The sequence below is a fragment of the Neovison vison genome, chromosome 6 (genome assembly GCF_020171115.1).
Source record: "Neovison vison isolate M4711 chromosome 6, ASM_NN_V1, whole genome shotgun sequence".
NCBI classification, from domain to species: Eukaryota; Metazoa; Chordata; class Mammalia; order Carnivora; family Mustelidae; genus Neogale; species Neogale vison.
In genome coordinates this window covers 59689152-59713328 of record NC_058096.1, presented here as the reverse complement: position 1 = coordinate 59713328, position 24177 = coordinate 59689152, and the positions used below count along the sequence as shown (strand labels likewise).

General features: G+C 37.5%; 1 protein-coding gene and 1 non-coding gene across 2 annotated transcripts in view; both read left to right on the top strand.

Moving 5' to 3' along the window:
* The window catches only part of LOC122910425 (cell surface glycoprotein CD200 receptor 1-like), a 34332-nt gene extending 20298 nt beyond the window's left edge, over positions 1 to 14034 (top strand). The window contains exons 3-8 of the mRNA XM_044255056.1: positions 3953 to 4012; positions 6781 to 7095; positions 7216 to 7464; positions 11363 to 11480; positions 12020 to 12065; positions 13051 to 14034. Of these exons, the coding sequence (XP_044110991.1) occupies positions 3953 to 4012; positions 6781 to 7095; positions 7216 to 7464; positions 11363 to 11480; positions 12020 to 12065; positions 13051 to 13119 (857 nt within the window). The 3' untranslated portion in view covers positions 13120 to 14034. The remainder of the gene's footprint in view (positions 1 to 3952; positions 4013 to 6780; positions 7096 to 7215; positions 7465 to 11362; positions 11481 to 12019; positions 12066 to 13050) is intronic.
* Positions 14035 to 21367: 7333 nt separating this feature from the next.
* LOC122910979 lies at positions 21368 to 21470 on the top strand. Its single transcript, XR_006385328.1, has one exon. It is a non-coding gene; the product is annotated as a U6 spliceosomal RNA (small nuclear RNA).
* Positions 21471 to 24177: the final 2707 nt, after the last annotated feature.

Sequence of the window (24177 nt, the reverse complement as noted above, 5' to 3'; positions counted from 1 at the left end):
GGATATGGAGAAAGGGGAACCCTCTTAAACTGTTGGTAGGAATGCAAGCTGGTATAGCTACTTTGGAAAACAGTATGGAGTTTCCTCAAAGAGTTAAAAATAGAGCTACCTTATGACCTAGCAATGCAGATATAGTGAAAAGAAGGGGCACATGCACACCAATGTTCATAGCAGCAATGTCCACAATAGCCAAACTGTAGAAGGAGCCAAGATGCCCTTCAACAGATGAATGGATAAAGATGTTGTCCATATATACAGTGGAATATTTATCAACCATCAGAAAGGATGAATACCCACCATTTGCGTTGACAGGGATGGAACTGGAGGAGATTATGCTAAGTGAAATAAGTCAAGCAGAGAAAGACAATTATCATAAAGTTTCACTTATATGTGGAACATAAAGAATAGCATGGAGACATTAGCAGAAGAAAGGGAAAGAGGAAGGAGGGGAAATCAGAGGGGGAGATGAACCACGAGAGAGTATGGACTACGGGAAACAAACTGAGGGTTTTTGGGGGGATGGGTTAGCCCGGTGACAGGTATTAAGGAGGGCATGTATTGCATGGAGTACTCGGTGTTATAAGCAAACAACGAATCATGGAACACTACATCAAAAATTAATGATGTACTGTGTGGTGACTAACATAACATAATAGAATAAAATAAAATAAAAAAGAAATTTCTTTTTGACACTTCCAAATGGAAACTACAGTACCATCATCAAAAGTACCCACATCCTAAATTTTATCTCATTATAAACACTCAGTCTTGGTTGCTGGTGAATTTGACAAAGGAAGAAATTGTCAGAACTTAGGCTTCTGAGAAGCCAGATATAATAGGATGGGAGAGGTCTGGGAAGACTATATTGTTATAATTGAGCTTTAAAATCTAGAATATCTAATTTATAGCTCGATTTATATTTTATAGTCCTCTGAGGTCAGCTCTGACTTATTTGTTTCTGGAATTGATTCTTGAGCCCAATATGAGCCAAATTTAATCATTCAACTTCATTAAAAAAAAGATTTTATTTATTTATTTGAAAGAGAGAGAGAGAGAGAGTGCACATGAGCAGGGTTTAGGGGCAGAGGGAGGAGCAGGCTCTCCACTGAGCAGGAAGCCAGATGCAGGACTTGATCTTGGAACTTCAGGAGCATGGCATGAGATGAAGGCAGACACTTAACCAACTGAGCCACCCAGGTGCCCCACAATTTCATTCTTTGCCTTCCTTCCAGACCAAGCTAATAAAACTTAGTTGCCTAAAAAAGCTTAATTATTGTAGAGATCTGACTATGTTTATTTCTAAGAACTTTACTAAATTTTTTTGTTTATTTTTTAATGTGGTAGAATTGGTTATATAATTAGAATGGGGAGCAAGAAGTATATTTTTATAAGCAGAGAGCATAACATGCTTATTAAATGGTGGTCAGACTGTTTTTCAGAGTCCATAGTCTCTCATGGTTCACCTCCCCTTCCAATTTCCCCCAACTCCCTTCTCCTCTCTAACTCCCCATTTCCTCCATGCTATTTGTTATGCTCCACAAATAAGTGAAACCATATGATAATTGACTCTCTCTGCTTGACTTATTTCACTCAGCATAATCTCTTCCAGTCTTGTCCATGTTGCTACAAAAGTTGGGTATTCATCCTTTCTGATGGAGGCATAATTCTCCATAGTGTATATGGACCACAACTTCCTTATCCATTCGTCCGTTGAAGGACATCTTTCCACAGTTTGGCGACCGTGGCCATTGCTGCTATAAACATTGGGGTACAGATGGCCCTTCTTTTCACGACATCTGTATCTTTGGGGTAAATACCCAGGAGTGCAATGGGAGGGTCATAGGGAAGTTCTAGTTTTAATTTCTTGAGGAATCTCCACACTGCTCTCCAAAGAGGCTGCACCAACTTGCATTCCCACCAACAGTGCAAGAGGGTTCCCCTTTCTCCACATCCCCTCCAACACATGTTGTTTCCTGTCTTGTTAATTTTGGCCATTCTAACTGGTGTAAGGTGATATCTCAATGTGGTTTTAATTTGAATCTCCCTGATGGCTAGTGATGATGAACATTTTTTCATGTGTCTGATAGCCATTTGTATGTCTTCATTGGAGAAGGGTCTGTTCATATCTTCTGCCCATTTTTTGATATGATTGTCTGTTTTGTGTGTGTTGAGTTTGAGGAGTTCATTATAGATCCTGGATATCAACCTTTTGTCTGTACTGTCATTTGCAAATATCTTCTCCCATTCTGTGGTTGCCTCTTTGTTTTTTTAACTGTTTCCTTTGCTGTGCAGAAGCTTTTGATTTTGATGAAGTCCCAAAAGTTTATTTTCGCTTTTGTTTCCTTTGCCTTTGGAGACATATCTTGAAAGAAGTTGCTGTGGCTGATATCGCAGAGGTTACTGCCTATGTTCTCCTCCAGGATTCTGATGGATTCCTGTCTCACACTGAGGTCTTTATCCATTTTGAGTTTATCTTTGTGTATAGTGTAAGAGAATGGTCGAGTTTCATTCTTCTACATATAGCTTCCCAGTTTTCCTAGCACCATTTATTGAAGAGACTGTCTTTTTTTCATTGTTGTTGCTTTTAAAAAACAATACTTAAATGGGAATTATCAGAAACCAAGTTTGAAGTAGATTAGCACTATTTTGATTGTCAGTAACTCTACAGAACACAAGGAAAGAATACACGTGGATCTCATGAACTGTACATATTTAAAAACTTGAACTAGGTAAAGGATGTCGTTTCTCTCTGTTTCTGCTTCATTCTTCAGAAGCTAAGTGTATTAGTCAGGGTTCCTAAGAGAAAAAGAACAAAGAGATATTTATCATCTATCTATCATCTATCTATCATCTATCATCTACCTATCATCGCCTATCATCATCTCTATATCCAACTATCTATCAGTATATCGAGAGAAATATTTATTTTAAAGAATTGGCTCGGGTTGCCTGGGTGGCTCAGTGGGTTAAGCCGCTGCCTTCGGCTCAGGTCATGATCTCAGAGTCCTGGGATCGAGTCCTGCATCTGGCTCTCTGCTCAGCGGGGAGCCTGCTTCCTCCTCTCTCTCTCTCTGCCTGCCTCTCCACCTACTTGTGATCTCTCTCTGTCAAATTTAAAAAAAAAAATCTTTAAAGAATGGGCTCATATGATTGTGGATGCTTGGTGAATGCAAAATCTGCAGAGTGGGCAAGCATCCTGGAGACCCAGGGAAAAGTTGTAGTTTGAATCTGCAGGCAGTGAACTGGCAGAATTCCTTTTTCAAGAAGGTCAGCCTTTTTCTACTAAGGTCTTCAACTGATTGCATAAGGCCCACCCACAAGTTGGAGAGTACTTTGTTTTACTCAAAGTCTACTGATTTAAATATAAATCTCATATAAAAAACACTTTCACAGACACATCTAGAATAATGTTTAATTAAATACTTAGGAGCGATGGCCTAACCAAGTTGATGCATAAAATTAGCCATCACAGTGGAAAAATGAAGGAGAAAGGGGGATGAACTACTTGTCTAAATTTGGTTCCAAAATTCTTTTTTTTTAAAGATTTTATTTATTTATTTGAAAGACAGAGATCACAAGTAAGAAGAGAGGCAGGCAGAGAGAGAGGAAGGGAAGCAGGCTCCCCGCTGAGCAGAGAGTCCGACGTCGGGCAGGATCCCAGGACCCTGAGATCATGACCTGAGCTGAAGGGAGAGGCTTTAACCATTGAGCCACCCAGGTGCCCCTGGCTCCAAAATTCTTGAGAAAGTACTCTGATTTGGCAGGTGTTCACATGCTTTTCCACTTGATGGAATAACCTCTAATTTCTGTTTTGCAAAGCTTTTTTATGGAATCAGTTACAATTAACTGATTTTCTATCATGGTGTCTGTAAGATTTGTGAATACATAGTGGCTTGTACTCCTTTTAGGCACCTAAAATTGATTTTTCTACTTTTCTCTGAATATTTTCTAGCTTCAACACATAGTTCATCTGTGAAAGGAAAGGAGAAAAGCCTCACACTTCCTGCAGAAGGTAAAGTGATTTTTAATTTTTTTCTAGAATCCACTAATAAAGGGAGTAAGTGTGGAATTGCCTTAGAAACATAGTTGATGGACTGGTCAGGAGGCCAGCCTTGAGCCCAGTCGAAGACTGTGGTGAACCAAATGCCGCAATGTGGGGGACCCCGTCCTCCTCCCCCAAACAGTTCAATTCCATGTGAAGATTCTGGAGTTCTCTCTCTATCACGCCCTGTGCCAGGCTTTGTGGGGAGCACAGAGATGAGCAAGGTGAGCTAGACTGCTAGAGCGCCCTAAGGGGCTCAGTTTTATGCAGGAACCCAGAAAGAAACACAGATGTCATATAAACACAGATGCCACAGATAAGCCCTCACATCAAGTGTGCTGGGAATCTAGAGGAGGGAGTGTGAACACCAAGGCTCTGGGAAGGCATCAGGGAGGAAGCAGCATGTGAATCGGCTCTTAAAGGAAGAGGAACATTTCATAGACAGAAGTGCTGTGCAGGCATCCCAGACTGCAAGGACCAGAGGGACGACCTAGTTATGCAGTCATGCTTGCTGTTTCCTTTCTGAAGTGTGGGGGCAACAGAGGGGTGATAAGACTGCCAAGGTGAGTCAATTTTAAAAAGAGGAGTTTCAAAGCCAGCACAAAGACATGCCAGTGTTTTCTTCAGGCAGTGAGAGATCTCTGAAGGGTGTCAGAGTGGAGGGAATTACCCCTGTGTTACAGGATCCTGGACCTGGCTGCAAGGTAAGGTGAGAGCTGAGGAGAGGAGAGTTTTGAGACAGAGGCAGATGGGGGGAGTCTTCTGTAGGAACCCAGGTGTAGTGATGGGGTCTTAAAGTAGGGTATGGTAGTGAGAAGAGAAAGGAAAAGGGATTTGTCTGTGTGCAGAAGGCTGCAGGAGACTGGAGGGGAGTCAGAGACACAGGATGCAGCAACGCTGGGACATCGCTGCTGTTCTGGAGCAAATATGAGAATCTACCTGCTACCCCTCTGTGAAGGGGGAGGGGAAGTCACCATAGCTGATCACAGGGCTGTGTGGAGATTATATTTGTTGGACCAGGGCCAACCCATTGAGTGTGGGGGAGGGACTGGGCATTGGCAAATTATCACAACAGGTATGAAAAGAGGAAGAAGAGGATTAGGAAAAGGTGAATAACAGGAATCAGGTAAGAAGTCTCATTGAGAGTGAAGTAGGAATGCTGGAGGGTCACAGAGTGGAGCATGGAGAAAGAGCAGAGACTACGCATGGTGCACGGGATCCTCACTGATGGAGCTCCTTCACAGGAGACGATGCCCTTGTTAAAATGCACATGTTTGATTGATCAGCTCGTAGGTTCCTTTAAAATAAAAGAGCCAGATCTTGAGAATAAGTATCAGGCAAAATATGAAAGCCCAAGACTGCTCAGAAGCTGAAATGCAAACAGAGAACACTCTCAACCTGCTTCTCACCGCCTCTTCTCCTTCTGGGTTCATCTTCTGCATCCTGCCCTCGGGCACCTGTGTGCTCACCCACACCCACCTCTAGCTGATCTCCAAGCCCCTGTATTGCTGCTCACCTCTAAGCTTTGGCCACGTTGCAGGGTCCCCGTGCACGGAGTAGGGACACACTTGCAGTGGGGGAAGGAATATGGATTTAACTGCCTCCCAGATCTGCTCTAAAACCCATCCCCACTTGTTTCCTATAGCTGTGGGATCTTGATTTCCTGAGGCTAGGAAATGCAAGGGCTTGAGTCCATCAGAGAAGAGACAAATGAACAAAGGAGGAGAGGAGAGGAGAGACCACACATGCACAGTTTAGCATTAGGAATTTCATCCACATAAGGACTTTGCTCCACCTCCGCTGGCTCTGCCCCTATTAAGGTGATGAGCTTGCTCCCACTCACCTGGGTTGCAGGTATGTTGTACCTGATGCCCCAACCCTCTCTCAGCAAAGCCAGTCACGGATGCATTATGAGTGTTTATGGGAGAGCTGGAGCTTCAAGATTGGAGAATAATTATAGATTTCAGGGCTAACTGTTTACACTGAAGATGGGCAAAAGCAGTAACCTTCTTCATTTAATTATCATTATTAGGTTAAACATAAACAAGATCTGTAAACAAAGTTTACAGTTGGACTGTTTGGCAGTATATATGTGACTGAATAGGAAGGAAGGAAGGTTGGTTTGTTGATTTTACTGACTTTGTGAATCTCCAAGTAAAGAATAGCTTAAGAAAGTCCAGTTTGTTCAACCTGAATGCCATCTGATAGTTTTTATTTATGTTTGTCCAAAGGGGTACCCTTTGGTATAGGCATTTCATTCTGATACTACTGATATATTGTCTCTGATCAAAACTTAGGAGGAGAAAAGCACATCATCAATTTTTCCACTTTCTGTGGAAGGAGCATGAGTTATAAGATAAGTCTAATAACTTCTTAGACTGAAGGATTAGATGTAGATGACTTTGTCCTTTAATTTATATTGTGTTTTCTTGTTTGTTTTCAGTAAAACTCCTGAGGCTATTTTAAGCCCTTAAAGTATTTTTCACACATACAAGAAATGTAGCTTATCTAATAATACAAATATAGAAGAAAAATGGGTTCATCCTTGGATTAGGTTTAGTGTGTTATACACATTTTGTACATGTTTAATTTTTTTATGTAGCCCTAGTATTTTGGAATAGGATGACCAGCAAAATCATGCGTTAGTACACTTTATGCAATATGTTGTAGAAAATGTAACACTTGAAGTGTTTTTAATCCAGCTTTTCTTTCATCATTCTCCTTGTGTGTGTGTCCAGCTAACTCTTCTCTGTCTGTACTTGTGGATACAAAGGCTGTGCTCCTTTGTCCTCCTGACAACCCCACAGCTTTGGTGGTAACATGGACAATAAGCCCCAGAGACCAGCCTCCCTGCACTAGAGCCCACAGGAGAGACAACAATGAGACCAGTGAAAGAAACTGTACTGATGAGAGAATATCCTGGGAGTCCAGACCTGATCAGAATCCTGCCCTTCAGATTGACCCCGTGGCCATCACTCATGATGGATGTTACAGGTGTGAAGTGGCTGCAGCTGATGGGCTTTTTGGTCATACATATTACCTCCAAGTGTTAGGTAAGGAACATGACATATTGTGCTATGTCACATAACCAGATCTGGGTTTGAATCAAATGTGTCTCTGTATTCCATACCCCATGTGTTAAACCTGAAGCATTTTCCCCTGTGTCTCTGCAGTGCCCCCCAAGGTGACCCTGTTTCAAGACAGCAATGGAACTGTCGTGTGCAGGGCAGCTGCAGGGAAGCCATCTGCACAGATCTTCTGGACCCCAGAGGGAGATTGTGACACTGAGGAAGAACCCCTGGGCAATGGTACAGTGACCGTGGAGAGTAAATGCCACTGGGAGGACCTCCAGGTGTCTAATGTGTCCTGCTCTGTCTCCCATGTGACTGGCAACAAGAGTCTGTTCTTAGAGCTGGAAACAGGTTAGTAATTCCAGTCTTTGCTTGTTTGTTCATTCTTTCAGGGAAGTTATTGAAGAATGAAAAAGGAGAGTGTGAAGAATTTCACTCTAGCATAGTCTCCCCACACTCTTTCTTTTGTCCTTCTCCTCCATCATTAAGAGTTATATCCAGAAGAGTGACACAGAAATTTGTTTTCAAGAAGCCAGATTTTAGAATGAAGTTTATTATTTAATAAAGTAAAATGAAAAATAATTTAATAGTTTAATATTCACTCTATATAAGCAGTAATTTGGTTTGGGTAGTGTACTTTTTAAATTTTTATTTATTTTTTATTTTTTATTTTTTCCAATTTATTTATTTTCAGAAAAACATTATTCATTATATTTCACCACACCCAGTGCTCCATGCAAGCCGTGCCCTCTATAATACCCACCACCTGGTACCCCGACCTCCCATCCACCTGCCACTTCAAACCCCTCAGATTGTTTTTCAGAGTCCATAGTCTCTCATGGTTCACGTCCCCTTCCAATTTACCCAAATTCCCTACTCCTCTCTAACACCCCTTGTCCTCCATGCTATTTGTTATGCTCCACAAATAAGTGAAACCATATGATAATTGACTCTCTCTGCTTGACTTATTTCACTCAGCACGAAACAGGCAAACACATCAAAAAATGGGCAGAAGATATGAACAGACACTTCTCCAATCAAGACATACAAATGGCTATCAGACACATGAAAAAATGTTCATCATCATTAGCCCTCAGGGAGATTCAAATTAAAACCACATTGAGATATCACCTTACACTAGTTAGAATGGGTAGTGTACTTTTAAGGTAATACTTACAGTTTGAGGAGAAGAATAAATTGCATTTAAAAGAAACTTTGTGCTTTTAGAAGAAGGATCAAGTCACTCATAAGTTTTCTTTACATACATAACTAAAGTTTGGTGGGATTTCTACTCTAGGTTCTTCCTAGAATTCTTGGATATATTATAATAACCTCTATGATTGATTTAAACTGTACTTTTTAGTTTCCTTAAAAATATATGTACTTATTGTTAATTGTCACTAAGCTCAGTGACAAAATTAGAAAACTCCTATTAATCTTAATTTCCACATGGTCAAATTTATTGGGCAATCCATCAGTTCTTTTTTCTTGCAGACTTCCCTTCTTGAGTTTTACATACTCTTGTTCTAATCTGGTCTCGGTAGTCACTAGACCTGCTGCCCAACTATTGTCCTGGGCACTCTCTTTCCCACAGTGCTCTGCTTGATGCCATGTCTGTTTATTCTGAGTTCCTTCTGCCTTCCAGACATTTGCTAGTTTTAATTTCTTTGTTTTATGCATGTAGCATTCCTTTACTCTCTGGTAATCCTTGGCTATCCATTAATTTCAAAGTGAACATTCAAAAATGAACTTATTGGAAGCTATGTCATCTGTGGGTGGTTCTGTCAGCTAGTTAGCTTCAGTAGGCTAAAAGGAAGTAAATGAAAAAAGTTCTTAAAATATGGATTCTTTACTTATCTGAAATTCTTTTCTCTGAGATTGTCCAGTTTTTGCAAAAAATAACTCTCTAGTCTGTTGTCTTAGAGAGATAAATCTATTAGTGTTATGAGAGCAGGAATAAGAGGGGAACGTGTGTGTGTGTGTGTGTGTGTGTGTGAGAGAGAGAGAGAGAGAGACAGAGAGACAGAGAGACAGAGACACAGAGAGACACAGAGAGAGAGAGAGAGACTGTTCAGAATTCAGACTTTCCTTTAATATCTCTCTTCAGTCTGGTCTTCCTGTCCACCCTCCACTACATTTGGATCCTTGACCCTGGAATCTCTCCAGTTCACCTTTTCTGGGCAAACTTCCTGTTTCTTGCAGTTTAGGAAGGTGTAGTGACATGGTGACCTGGCTTCTCAGGGTGGGAATGGACTTGGCCGCCTATCTCTTCTTAATATAGACCTTCAAAAGAGTTTCCAACTTTTAACTCACACTTTACCCCTCACTTATCCCATTTAATATATTTAGCCCTTCTTGTTCTAGAGTCTTTTTGGTGTTCTGTGAACACTAAGATTCTTACTTATTCTACCCTAAATTATTTGCCTTCATCGGTTCATTTTTCACCTAAAAACAAGTTGAATTTTTTCATCCTCTTATCTTCATCCATGTTCATTGTCTATATTTAAGTAGACTAGACTTAGAAAATTTTCCTACTGATGATTTAGCAAAATTTAAGAAAAGGGAAGAGAAAAACCTGTGTCTTTAAACTACCATTTTCCAATACCCATTATTCAAGTGATTTTAAAAAAAAGTTTTTAGCAGTAGTTACTGAGGACAGTAATGCTTTTGTATGCATTCTGACCACCTGGTATTAGAATATCATGTCATGTTTATGGATCCTCAGACTTGAAGGGACTGTCTCACTCACTCTCAGCCAGTGTTGGGGTCTCCTCCCTGTCTCCTTGCAGGGTGGATCTTCAGTGTCTGTGGCCATACTTCCAACAAAAGAACATGCATCAGTTTGCAAGAGAGGGTTTCAAGACAATGATGTTGATTTTAACTGTAAAATTTTTTTTTCTTTTTCAAATAAAAGAAAAATGCAATGTTTAGAAACAAACTGTTGAAGAGTGGAGGAAAAGGACACCACTCTGCTTAGCCTCCATTCACCTCTGTCTGCTCCCATCCGCCCCATTCATGATGCAGCCCCAGTGAGGTCTTAGAACCCCTACCTACCAGAGCTGGTGATTCCTTTGTTGACTTTTCTTGTCAAACTGAGCCTTATATTGTTGCCAGAGTTAATAAATAATTGAAAGTTGCTGCCATGCATTCATGTCAGTTTGAAGGACCTGGAAGACAGGTGACTTCAGGATTAGATTGTTTTTCCAATTACCTCCTTTACTACTCCTTATTTACTTCTGAATATTGGAGATGAGAAACACCCTGCTATTACTGTAACTGAGAAATCTAATCTTCAGACCTCTGCCTCCACTAATGAAGTCACCATTCATGAATCCTGAAAGCCACAAAATATTGATTTAGGATTAATGTCTTGATAAGCACTCAAGAATCAGAAATACATCAATTTATTATAATGATTTGAGCTATTAATGAGTCAGAATTGTTTAAAATCACAGAAGTGAATATCATGAACCATGAAACATTCTTGAACTATATGTGTGTGTGTGTGTGTGTGTGTGTGTGTGTGTGACTTTAGTTTTTAGAGCAGTTTTAGGTCCACAGCAGAGAGTTCCCATATTTCCATTGCCCCAACAGACGCACAGTCTCCTGCTTTCTCTACATCAACCATGTCACACTTGTACATTTGTGAGAATTGATGAACCTACATTAAGGCAACATTATCACTCAAAGTTTATAGTTTACATTATGGTTCACTCTAGGTGTACATTTTATGAGTTTTAGCAAATGTAGAACTGGTATCTCTCCAGCATTGTAGTTTCATACAGAGCAGTTTCACTGTCCCAAAGGTCCTCTGTTCTCCACTTAACTCATCCCTCCCTCCACCCTAACCTCTAGCAACCCCTAATCTTTACACTATCTCCATAGTTTTATCCTTTCCAAAATGTCATATGCTTGTAATCATGCAGAATGTAGCAGTGTCAGATTGGTTTCTTTTACTGAGTGCTATGCTTTTAAATTTCCTCCATGTCTTTTTTAAAAATTTAATTTTATTTTTTCAGTGTTCCAAGATTCATTGTTTATGCACCACACCCAGTGCTCCATGTAGTATGTGCCCTCCTTAATACTCACCACCGGGTTTTCCCAATCCCCCACTCTCCTCCCTTCCAAACCCTCAGTTTATTCCTTCATATCTTTTCATGGCTTGATAGCTCATTTCTTTATAGTGCTAAATAATATTTCATTGGATGCACCACAGATAAACCATATGCTTTTGTGTCTATGTTTACAGGTGACCAGTTATCACTAAACTCTACTTTTTATATAACCTCCTTTTTTTGGTTTGCCTTGGTTTTGGTTGCCTTGGTCGTTGTGGGATCCATTGGGCTTTGGAAAACCCATTGCTGCAGGTATTGAGTAATGCTTTTTCTTCAGTTTTATTGGGCTAGAAGGGGTAAGGTATATGGAATTGATGGGGTAAAATTAATATGTTAACATTAACTTTCCCATAATCAAGAAGTGTGTCCTAAAGTTGTTCTATTTGGATTACTCTAAATGACAAGAGGGATTTTACTTGGTTACTTAGGTATGCAAACATAGTGAATTAAACTGTTTAGGGCAATATCTTGGTAGAGACAGATTTTAATTCTCTATTTGGGTAAAGAATTATAATAATTCATTTTATGTAACAAAAAGGATGTGTCACATTTATCCTATATATCAGGATTCTTTTGCATAAGTTCACTCCTCTTCCCATATGAGAATTATCTCATTTAGGTGTATTAGCTACCACTAGCATTCTTATTTCTGGTAATTCCTTTCTATATTATTATAACTTCTATTAAAAAAAATGAACCACACTTGTCAATTGTATACTGTTTTGTTTTCCCATTTTTAATTAAATAATGATGTTTTCTGAATTTACTCCAGCTTATTTTTATTTTTGCAGAAAATGCAAATTAAAAAAAACAGAAGCTACTTCAGTTGTTGAGGAGGTAAGATAATATTAAAAAGTATTTTTGCAAATTTTAAGCTTCAATGTCAAAATATAGCCAGGCAATTTGTAAGTTGCCTCAATATTAGTATTTTTAATTAAAAAGCAAAAATTCTAATTTTATAATGCTAATACTCAGGTGTGCTTATTTTGTCAATTATCTATCTTATACAATTCATACACATTCTGAACATTTTCTTTTTTTTTCCCCAATTTATTTATTTTCAGAAAAACAGTATTCATTATTTTTTCACCACACCCAGTGCTCCATGCAAGCTGTGCCCTCTATAATACCCACCACCTGGTACCCCAACCTCCCACCCCCCCGCCACTTCAAACCCCTCAGACTGTTTTCCAGAGTCCATAGTCTCTCATGGTTCACCTCCCCTTCCAATTTACCCAAATTCCCTACTCCTCTCTAACGCCCCTTGTCCTCCATGCTATTGGTTATGCTCCACAAATGAGTGAAACCATATGATAATTGACTCTCTCTGCTTGACTGATTTCATTTCAAGAACTGTATCCTATATAGCACATAATATTTGCCAAAATTTGATTGTAATGTTTGGAGAAACTGAATTGGTCTTTCCTCCCTCATAAAACTCTCTAATTCTTGACTTCTCTTTCTCCATACTATCATCATTTCCTTCTTAATTGGTCTTAAATATCTCCTGCTCCATAATCTCATAACCAGTAGCTTACCAAGTCTGTGACCCTCTCCTTTGAAATACCTTTCATGCTACCTCATTCTTTTTCATTCCTACCATCACACAACATTACCATCTCACACTGAGACTTAAATAATCAATAAATTTTTGACTAAATAATAGAAAACAGTCTTTCTTTTATATCCATATAAGCCCAGAGACACAAACATAAGCACTCTCATAGATTACTGAATCTGGGGGCACCTGTGAGGAAAACATAGGTGTAGTTGATGATTTCTGGCTTTTTTGAATTGCTTTTGACTTTGAGTTCTTTCTTAGGAAGAAATGCAACCATATGCCAGCTACACAGAGAAGAACAATCCACTCTATGATACTGTGAGCAAGTGAAGTGGTCTCAGCTGTTACAAAGTAAAATTGATAGACTGTATCTCCATACTTCATAAGTTATTGGATTCTAGCAGCAGAACAAATGAATAAATATAAGGCAGAGCTACTATTTTGATTTTCTTAGAGCTCTATTATGGAAAACCCATTTTGGAATTAGCTTTTCAAGGATTCTGAGAAGATAGAGATTTTTAAAGAGTTTGGATACATATCCTTTTGTAATTGAAATTTTAGAATATTAGCTGCTATTAGCTAGTTCTCTGAAGAACTGATATTATTACAAAGAAAGCAAATGCTCATGATAAAATACTCAAATTGTTTAGTATAATAGATAATGAAAACTGAGTTTCCTCTAGAAAGAACTCTGTAGAAGGAACAATCAACATATTTTATGTATTCTTCCTGAAAATTTTATGTACGTACATCTGTACACCCAAGGTATGGGTGCATATTCATAGATCTATTTACATATATATACACATATCCTTGCTAAGACACAAATGGGAATATATCATGATGTTCTTCTGCACTTATAGAAAGCTAATAATATGATAGGTCTTGGAGATCTTTTATATCAAAGAAGCAGAGCTACCTCATTCTTTTTAATGGTTATAAAATTCCATCGTATGGTTATGTCATAATTTAATTAACTACAGTCGTAGTGATAGACATTTAGATTCCTTTAAGTTTTATTTGTTTGTTTCAGTATTATAAGCAATACCACATAGAATGTTTCTTGTAGAAAGATCTCTTTGTATTTGTTTAAGTATATTTATAGAATAAATATAGTGGAATTTCAGGTCATAAGGGTTTGTGCATTTTTTTTTATTGCATTGATATGTCAAATTGTATCAATTTACATTCCCTTCAAATGTGTTTGAATGTGCCTTTCCATATACTGTTATTTTAGTATCTACAAATTCCCACTTCTTGTTTTTAATCAGTTAACTAATGTAATATATGATTATAATAAAAATTACACTGTTTGACAAAACTGGATTTATGTTTTTCTGTCATGAAAGAAAGCAGGAATAAGAGAGAGGGAACACATGTGAGGAATTACTTTCTGAACTCATATCTCAATAGAAATTGATAGCTAATGCCTAATAGTTTCTAAAGATGTGATAAAATGAAATTGTGTATTTTCCTGATGTACATTTTATTGTGAGGTGTTTAGCAAATAACCAATGTTCATTGAGCATATAAGCAGCTAAATATGCATTATGAAGAACTTGAATATCCATAGAATTTGGTCTCTTTGCTAAGAGAATGGCCAAGTGATGACATGACTCTTGCCTTCAATTTTTCTGTGGAATACAGTATTAATAATGTGGAGGTGGGTATTAAGGAGGGCATGTATTACATGGAGCACTGGGTGTGGGGCATAAACAATGAATCTTGGAACACTGAAAAAAGAAAAGAAAAGAAAAGAAAAATAAAAAAAAGAATGTACATATTGTTTTTAAGTTTATGAAAAATATATTTTATTTATAAAAATTTATGAAAAAAGTCTGTCTCTCCATAGCAGGAAAAATATTAAAAATTTTCATTATGGTAGAAATTAAAACAAAACCCATTCATTCTTTCATTTTGCATGAATGAAACATGAAGAAATGAATGAAATGAAACAATGAAGAAACATGAAACTTTTTTTTTTAAAAGATTTTATTTATTCATTTGATAGACAGAGATCACAAGTAGGCCGAGAGTCAGGCAGAGAGAGAGAGGAGGAAGCAGGCTCCCTGCTGAGCAGAAAGCCTGATGTGGGACTTGATCCCAGGACCCTGAAATCATGACCCGAGCCAAAGGCAGAGGCTTAACCCACTGAGCCACTCAGGTGCCCCAGAAACATGAAACTTTTAAGACAGTTCTTTTGTCACTGTTTTCCTCCCTCCAGACATTTTGGTTACACTAGACTTTATCATTAAAGAGATTCTTAGTTTCTTTTGGAGGTAAACAAATCTCATCACATTGAGCACATAATTTTGACCAAACCATTTTGACACCATTTAGGTATGCCCCCAAACCAGTGCATTAAGCTTCCCCATATAAATATTACGGAGCAATACACAGTAGACATTAAAACCTGTCCTTGACCTTTTCTTAATTCTTCATCCATTCCTGGGTGGGATGAGGTTCACAAACAACTGGGTTCAAAGATACCTGCTTAAATATTACTGAAAAACAAAAAAGCAAAATTGTGTTTACACCTTAACTTGATAACATATGTCAAAACAGCCCTGTAGGGGCACCTGTGTGGCTCAGTGGGTTAAAGCCTCTGCCTTCGACTTGGGTTGTGATCCCAGGATTCTGGGATGGAGCCCCGTTGTGGGCTCCCTGCTCCGTGGGGAGCCTGCTTCTCTCTCTCTCTCCGCCTGCCTCTCTGCCTACTAGTGATCTCTGTCTGTCAAATAAATAAATAAAATCTTAAAAAACAAACAAACAAACAAACAAACAAAATAGAATGTATTTGCCCTGTAAATAAAGACTTCAAGATAGTTTACAAATGCTAAATTATAAGGTATAGGAAACAAATGTATTAGAATCTTCTACTACAGGGGTGCTAAATGTGGTTGAACCTGAGAATTATGTGGGGAAATAAAAGAAATAATTACCCAGATCCACTTTTTAGACCTGCTGAATCAGGAGAAATCTAGAAACTAAAACAGCTATATGTTAGGTCCTCCAGAAAGCAGAGGCTGAGATGGAGTTAGGAGCAGTAAAGGTTATTTGGGAGAGAGGAGTTCTATGTGTGAAAGATTAAAGGGGCAGGAAGTAGGATAGGGAAGGAAGAGGCTTCAGACCATGACACTGATCTGAATGAGACCTGTGAAAGGAAAGGGGAAGAAGGAATTTGGGTAAATTGGAAGGGGAGGTGAACCATGAGAGACTATGGACTCTGAAAAACAGTCTGAGGGGTTTGAAGTGGCGGGGGGGTGGGAGGTTGGGGTACCAGGTGGTGGGTATTATAGAGGGCACGGCTTGCATGGAGCACTGGGTATGGTGAAAAAACAATGAATACTGTTTTTCTGAAAATAAATAAATTGGGGAAAAAAAAAAAAAAAGAAGCAGGATACAAGAGCCTCAGATCCAGACACAGAACTGCCAAAGTCTTAGCCAAACCAATGAGAAACCCTGGAGCAAAGACTGCATCTAAGAAGAATCTTTCATGAACAGAAGTGCAAAACATTTAGTCATTGGCTGGGAAGTGTATGACCTCAGCTCAAAAGCTGAAATGGATCCTGAAGGCCTTAGCAACTGGAGGGCATCAGCTGATTGCACTCCTTGCATGTGAATGGTAAATTCTCTCTTGATGGGAAATCTGAGCCCCTTACCTCCATGGCTGCCCAGTCCATCCTTTCACTAGTTAGTATTTGCCGGATATGTCGTAGTCTGTCTCTCTTCAATTCTCTATGACATTTTATATTATGTATACCTTTTACAGCTACAGCTTTTTTTTTTTTTTTTTTTAGGCAGAGAGGCAGGCAGAGAGAGAGGGGGAGAAGCAGACTCCCCGCTGAGCAGAGAGCCCCATGCAGGTCTTGATCCCAGGACCCTGAGATCATGACCTGAGCCGAAGGCAGAGGCTTTAAACCACTGAGCCACCCAGGCGCCCGCTACAGCTTTTTAATAGAAAATATATACCCCATTTTTATGAACTCTGAGAATTTTAACTTTTAATAGGAGAGTTTAAACCATTCATGTTTGTTGTGGTTACTTACATATTTGGTCACTGTTTTACAATCTTAATTTTTATATCTTGTTTACTATGTTTACTTTCCATGCCCTGTTTCACTTTTTTCTTTGCCCTGCTTTGATAGATTGGCTAACATTTTTGCTATTCTTTCTTTTTCCAAGTACTAGTTTAAAAGATATTCCTTGTAATATAAATGTATTTCAGAACACCTAAACAGAGCTTTATTGTGGTATAATTGATATAACAATTTGTTAAATTTTGCACTTATTTCAAGCATATAATTTATTACATTTTGACCTTGTTTTATACTTGTGAATCATCAGCATAATCAAGATAATGAACTTATCCATCATCCCCGTTTTCTTATTCTTCTTTATAATGCTACCCCAAAACTCTTGCTCTCCTTCCATCCCCAGGCAACCACTGATCTGCTTTCTATAACTATATCTCAGTTTGCATATTCTAGATTTTTATATAGATGTAATTATACAATATGTGCTCCCCCCCCCTTTTTTTTTGGGTGGTGGGGGCTCCTGGTTTCTTTCACTGAGTATAATTACTTGAGATAAGTTCACACATTAATAGCTCATTCTTTTTGTTGCTAAATAATATCTCTTTGTATGAATATACCAGTTTGTTTATCTGTTTATCTGTTGATGGACATTTGGTTTGTTTCCAATTTTATGCCATCATAAATAAAGCTGTAAACATTCTTGTGCAAATATTTTTGTGGACCTGTGCTTCTGTTTTCCTGGGTAAAAACCTGTGAAGGCTATTGCTGTATCACACAGTAGGTAGTTACCTAACTTTTAAAGAAATTGCAAAAGTGTTTTTTCTAAGTGGTCACACTATTTTACATTCCTCCCACCAATGTCTGAGATTTCCTGTTCTCCTGCATTTTTATCAATATATGGTATGGTTGGTCTTTTTAATTTTAGACATTATGGTATATGTGTATTTTCTCTTATGGTTTAAAAAAATTATTATTGAAGTATAGTTGGCATACAGTGTTATGTATTAATTATCTTTCATTGTGGTTTTAATATAATCTCCATAAAGATTGATGACTGTCCTATTATTAACTTACTTAACACTCATATATTTTCTTTGGTAAGTGCTGAAATGTTTTTCTCCTTTAGAAAAACTGGGTAGTCAATATAATTCATAGGCTCTGATAACAAATATCTTTTAATCAGAAAAAAAAAACCTGGGGTACAGTTTCTCTTTATTGAAAATTCTTTGTATATTCTGAATATAAGTTCTTTCTTTCTTTTTACAGTGTTCAGTGTCTTTTGAAGAGATGTTTTTGGTTTTGGTTGTTTTGTTTTTAAAAGAGGACTTTTTTTATTTTGATGAATAATTTATTGACATTTTTCTTTTATGAATTATAGTTTTGGTATTGCAACTAAGAAAATTTTTTGATATCACAAAATCTTAGAGTGTTTTATTCTAGAAGTTTCATAGTTTAGGTTACACATTTAGGTCTAGAATCCATTTTGATGCAATTTTTTATGACATATGACATTTATGTGACATATAGACTGAAGTTCTTTTTTTTTTTCATTTTGATACTCATGTGCATATCACAGCCCAGTAAATTGCCTTCTATCTTTGTCAAAACTAATTTGTGCCCATCTGTATGGGCCTACTTATGGGCACTCTGTTCTGTTTTATTGAACTACTTGTCTATGTTAGGCCAATATCATACTGTCTTGTAGCTTTATAAATCTTGAAGTCAGGTAGTTTTAGCTCTCTGGCTTTGTTCTTTTTCAAAGTTTTTTTTTTGCTATCCTAGGTACCTTCCATTTCCATCTGAATTTTAGAATTAGTTTATCAATTTCTGCAAAGAAGACTTTTAGGATAGTGACTTGATTATGTTGAAGTTTATGTCAGTTTGAGGAGAACTGATATCTTAACAATAATAATTCTTCCAGTTCATGAGCATAGTAGATTTTCTATTTATTCAGGCCTTTCCCCATTTCTCTTTGCAGTGTTTTGTAATTTTTTTGTGTATAGTTTTTATACATCTTGGTCAGGCTTAACCCTAAATACTATATTTCATATTCTTTGATGCTATTGTAAATGATGTTATTTTTTAAATTTCAATTTCTAATTTTTCCTTGATATTATATAAAAACTCACTTGAATTGATGGAGCACCTGGGTGGCTCTACCTTCAACTCTGCCTTTGACTCAGATCATGATCTCAGGGTCCTGGGATTAAGCCCTGTATTGGCTCCCTGATCAGCGAGGAGTCTGTTTCTCCCTCTCCCTTTGCCCATCCTTCCCTCATTTTCTCTCTCTCTTTACCTTTCAAATAAATAAATAAAATCTCAAAAAAATTCAGTTGAGTTGTGTATGTAGACCTTATATATTCTGTAAATTTGGTAAATGTACTTGGTGGTTCTAATAATTTTTGTAGTTTCTGTCAGATTTACTACATAGACGATCATGATGCATGTGAATGCAGACAATTTCATTTCTTCCTTTCCAATATGGATGGCTTTTATTTGTTTTACTTAATAAATAACTGCTTCTCTACTCACAACATTTCTAATACTTGTGGATTTTCAACACCGAGCAATTCTCCAATTCTCTCTGGATACAAACTGTATGACCAATTTCATTCAATTTTGACCTGAATTATCCAGAATTAACTTAGACCCCATAGATTAAGGGATGAGTACCAAAGGACAGCCCTTACTTCAGAGGCCAATTTTAAGTGGTGGATCTCTACATTACTTACACTTTTCATTCAAGCTGGCTACAAACTGGGAGTTCCAATAAGACCTCTTTCCCCAGGTTTGATAATTTGCTATAATGTCTCACAGTACTCAAGAAAACACCCTTATTATTTCTGGTTTATTATACTGAACAGCCAGATGAAGATGTATATAGACCAGGTGTGAATAGTTCCCAAGAATAGGAACTCTGTCCCCATGGAGTTTGGAGTGTGTCACCTTTCTGGCACATGGATGTATACACCAAAGCAGAAGTCTTCTGAGCCCCTTTGTTTAGGACTTTATACAGGTTACATTGTGTAGGCATGATGACTAAATCATTGGTCCTGGAGGTCATGGGGTAGGCCTGAAGTTTCCAACTCTGTAATCATGTGGTTTGTTCCTCTGGCAAGAAGTCCCCTTTCCTGACGGTATTCAGAGGCTGATCAAAGTCACTCACTAGCATAAACTCAGGCATGATTGAAAGGGGTTTGTTATGAATAATAAAGGACATTTCTCTCATCTCTATCACTCAGGAAATTACAAGAGTTTTAAGACCTCTGTGGGAAGAATAAAATGTGTATTTATTTGAACCCAAGATCAAGCTTACTTATTACACTGGCTAAATCCTTTAGTACAATGTTGATGAGAAGTAGTGAAAGTGTACATTCTTGTCTTATTCCTCGTCTTGGGGCAGGGCATGTAGACTTTTACTATGAAATACAATGTTAGTTGCTGGGTTCTGTTGGTTTTCTTTGTTTTATTTTCAGATGCTCTTTATTGGGTAGAAGAGTGCTTCTTATAGTCCTCATTTCTCAAAGTTTTAAACAGGAACAGATCTTTGATGTTGCAAGGTTTTTTTGTGCCAACTGAGATGATCAAAAATTTTTTCCTTTTAGTTTTTAATATGGTAATATTAATTTTTGCAAAATATTAAATCAGCTGGCATTCTTGGATTTAATTCCACTTGGATATATGTATCATTTTATTTATTGCTGTATTATATTTGTTAAAATTTTCCTTTGAATTTTTGCATCTATGGTCACTTCTTATCTGTAATTTTCCAGTAATATTTTCCCTTGTTTTATCTGGTATCAACTTAATGCTGGTTTTATAGAAGGAGTTGGCACAAGGTTATGGACTGATATTTGTGTCCCTTCAAAATTCAATCCAATCCCCAATGTGATATGTCAGGAGGCCACAGTTTTGGGTGATAATTTAGACAAGATTATGAGGGATCTATGATGGGATGAGTGTCCTTATAAAAAGAGAAAGAGAGGCAAGATCTCTCTCTCTACCACTAAGGATACTAAGCTGAAAAAACAGCTGTCTACAAGCCATAAAAAAGATATAATCAGGAACCAAATTGGTCAGCACCTTGATCTTGGACCTCCCAGCCTCTCCAACTGAAAGAAAAAAGTATCTGTTACTTAAAGCCATCCAGTCTACGGTATTTTGTTATAATAGCCTGAGCTGACTGAGATAGGAAGTAATCCCCCCTTTTAGTTACTTTAGAAGAATTTGTGTATAACTGGGAATATCTTTTAAAATGGCTTAAGAGAGTCATGTGTACTTGGAATCTTCTTTTGTGAAGGTTTTAATTTTCATTTAGCTCAAAATACATCATATTTTTTTAGATTGCTTTTTGACCTGTGGATTATTTAAAAACGTGCTATTCAATTTCCAAATATTTGAGGCTTTTCCAGATATCTTTCTATAATTGATTTCTAATTTCATTCCTTTGTGATCAGAGAACATATTTTGTATAGATGGGTTGAGATCTTTCAAATTTATTGAGACATGGTATGTGATTGTGATAGAGGACTAACTTGGTAGTGCTCGCTTCGGCAGCACATATACTAAAATTGGAACGATACAGAGAAGATTAGCATGGCCTCTGCGCAAGGAGGACTAACTTGGTAAATGTTCTATGTATATTTGAAAAGAGTGTGTATTCTTCTCTTCTTTGGAGTGTTCAACAAATGTCAATGGGTTGATAGTGTTGTTTAGATCTTCTATGTACTTCTTGATGTCTGCGTACTTCTGTTATTGAGGAGATCTAGTAAAATATCTGATTATGATTGTAAATTTGTTTCATTTTCCTTGTAGTTCTATCTGATTTTGCTTCACATATTTTGAAGCTCTGATAAAAGGTAAACAATTTTAGGAATGCTACGTCTGCTTTATGAATTCACTCCTTTATCATTATGAAATAAAGTTCTTATCTCTGATAATATTTTTTTTAAGATTTTATTTATTTTTTTGACAGACAGAGATCACAAGTAGGCAGAGAGACAGGCAGAGAGAGAGTGGGGGTTGGGGTGGGGAAGCAGGCTCCCTGCCGAGCAGAGAGCCTGATGTGGGGATGTGGGGCTTGATCCTAGGACCCTGGGATCATGATCTGAGCCGAAGGCAGAGGCTTTAACCCACTGAGTCACCCAGGAGCCCCTGGTAATATTTTTTTCTCTCAAATTTACCATGTTTTATATTCATACAGTCTCTTTAGATTTCTTTCAATTAGTGTTAATACCATGTATCTTTTCCCATTATGTTCCTGTTAAATTATTTATCTTTATATTTAAAGTATGTTTCTTATAGGCAACATATAATTGTTTTGTCTTTTTTCCCCAGTTTGAACATCTTTTTTTTTTTAAAGATTTTATTTATTTATTTGACAGAGATCACAAGTAGGCAGAGAGGCAGGTGGGGGTGGGGAGAGGAGGAAGTAGTCTCCCTGCTGAGCAGAGAGCCCGATGTGGGGCTCTATCCCAGGACCCTGGGATTATGACCTGAGCTGAAGGCAGAGACTTTAACCCACTGAGCCACCCAGGTGCCCCGAACATCTTTGTTTTTAATTTCAGATTGAGACCATTGACATTTGCTTATTGATATGCTTAGGTTGAAATCTATCAATATACTATTTGTTTTCTACTTTCCTTCATATTTTATTTCTTGTATATTTCCCTTTCCCCCCTTTTACCACTTTGAGAATTTACTAATTTTTATGATACTATGTTATATCCTCATTAGCTACAACACTTTTTGTTGTTGTTATTTGTGTGGTTATTATAGAATCTATAGTATATCTCTTTAACTGATTGCATTCTACCTTCAAGTGATATTATGATGCTTCACATATAATATAATTGTCTTGAAATAGTAAACTTCCATTTCTTCCTCTCAGCATTTGTGTTTTGTGTCATGCTATAACTTTACCTATGATATTAATATTATGTTACATAGTATGCATATCTAACTGTGTACTAAACTAACTTTGTGGATTAAACAGTTTTAAATTATTTCTTTATTTTAATTCTGTATTTTATTTTTAAATATTGAAAAGATGTAAATATTTTATGTTATCTTTTTTTAATTTTAAATTTCTTTTTAGTGTCAGGGTTCCAGAATCTATCTGTTTTGTGTGTGTTGAGTTTGAGGAGTTCTTTATAGATCTTGGGTATCAGTGCTTTGTCTGTAGTGTCATTGGTGAATGCCTTCTCTCATTCCGTGGGTTGCCTCTTTTATTTATTTATTTATTTTTATTGACTGTTTCCTTTGCTGTGCAGAAGCTTTTGATCTCGATGAAGTCCCAAAAGTTCATTTTCGCTTTTGTTCCCTTTGCCTTTGGAGACGTATCTTGAAAGAAGTTGCTGTGGTCAATGTCCAAGAGGCTACTCCCTATGTTCTCCTCTAGGATTCTGATGGATTCCTGCCTCAGTTGAGGTCTTTTATCCATTTTGAGTTTATGTTTGTGTATGGTGTGAGAGAATGGTCAAATTTCATTCTTCTACACATAGCTGTCCAATTTTCCCAGCACTATTTATTGAAGAGACTCTCTTTTTTCCACTGGGTATTTTTTCCTGCTTTGTCAAAGATTATTTGACCATAGAGTTGAGGGTCCATATCTGGGCTCTCTACTCTGTTCCACTGGTCTATGTGTCTGTTTTTATGCCAGTACCATGTTGTCTTGGTGAGCACAGCTTTGTAGTAAAGCTTGAAATCAGGCAACATGATGCCCCCAGTTTTGTTTTTCTTTTTCAAAAATTCCTTAGCAATTCGGGGGCTTTTCTGATTGCATACAAATTTTAGGACTGTTTGCTCCAGCTCTTTGAAAAATGCTCATGGAATTTTGATCGGGATGGCATTGAAAGTATAGATTGCTCTAGGCAGCAGACATTTTAACAATGTTTATTTTTCTGATCCATGAGCATGGAATGGTCTTCCATCTTTTTGTGTCTTCTTCAATTTCTTTCATGAGAGTTCTGTAGTTCCTCAAGTACAGATCCTTTATCTCTTTGGTTAGGTTTATTCCCAGATATCTTATGGTTCTTTTTGCTGTAGTTAATAGAATCAATTCTCTAATTTCCCTTTCTGCATTTTCATTGTTAGTGTATAAGGAAGCAGCTGATTTCTGTACATTGACTTTGTATCCTGCCACATTACTGAATTGCTAAAGAAAGAACCACTGAACTTGAGGATATCTTTTTTTTTTTTCTTTTTCCAATTTATTTATTTTCAGAAAAACAGTATTCATTATTTTTTCACCACACCCAGTGCTCCATGCAAGATGTGCCCTCTATAATACCCACCACCTGGTACCCCAACCTCCCACCCCCCCGCCACTTCAAACCCCTCAGATTGTTTT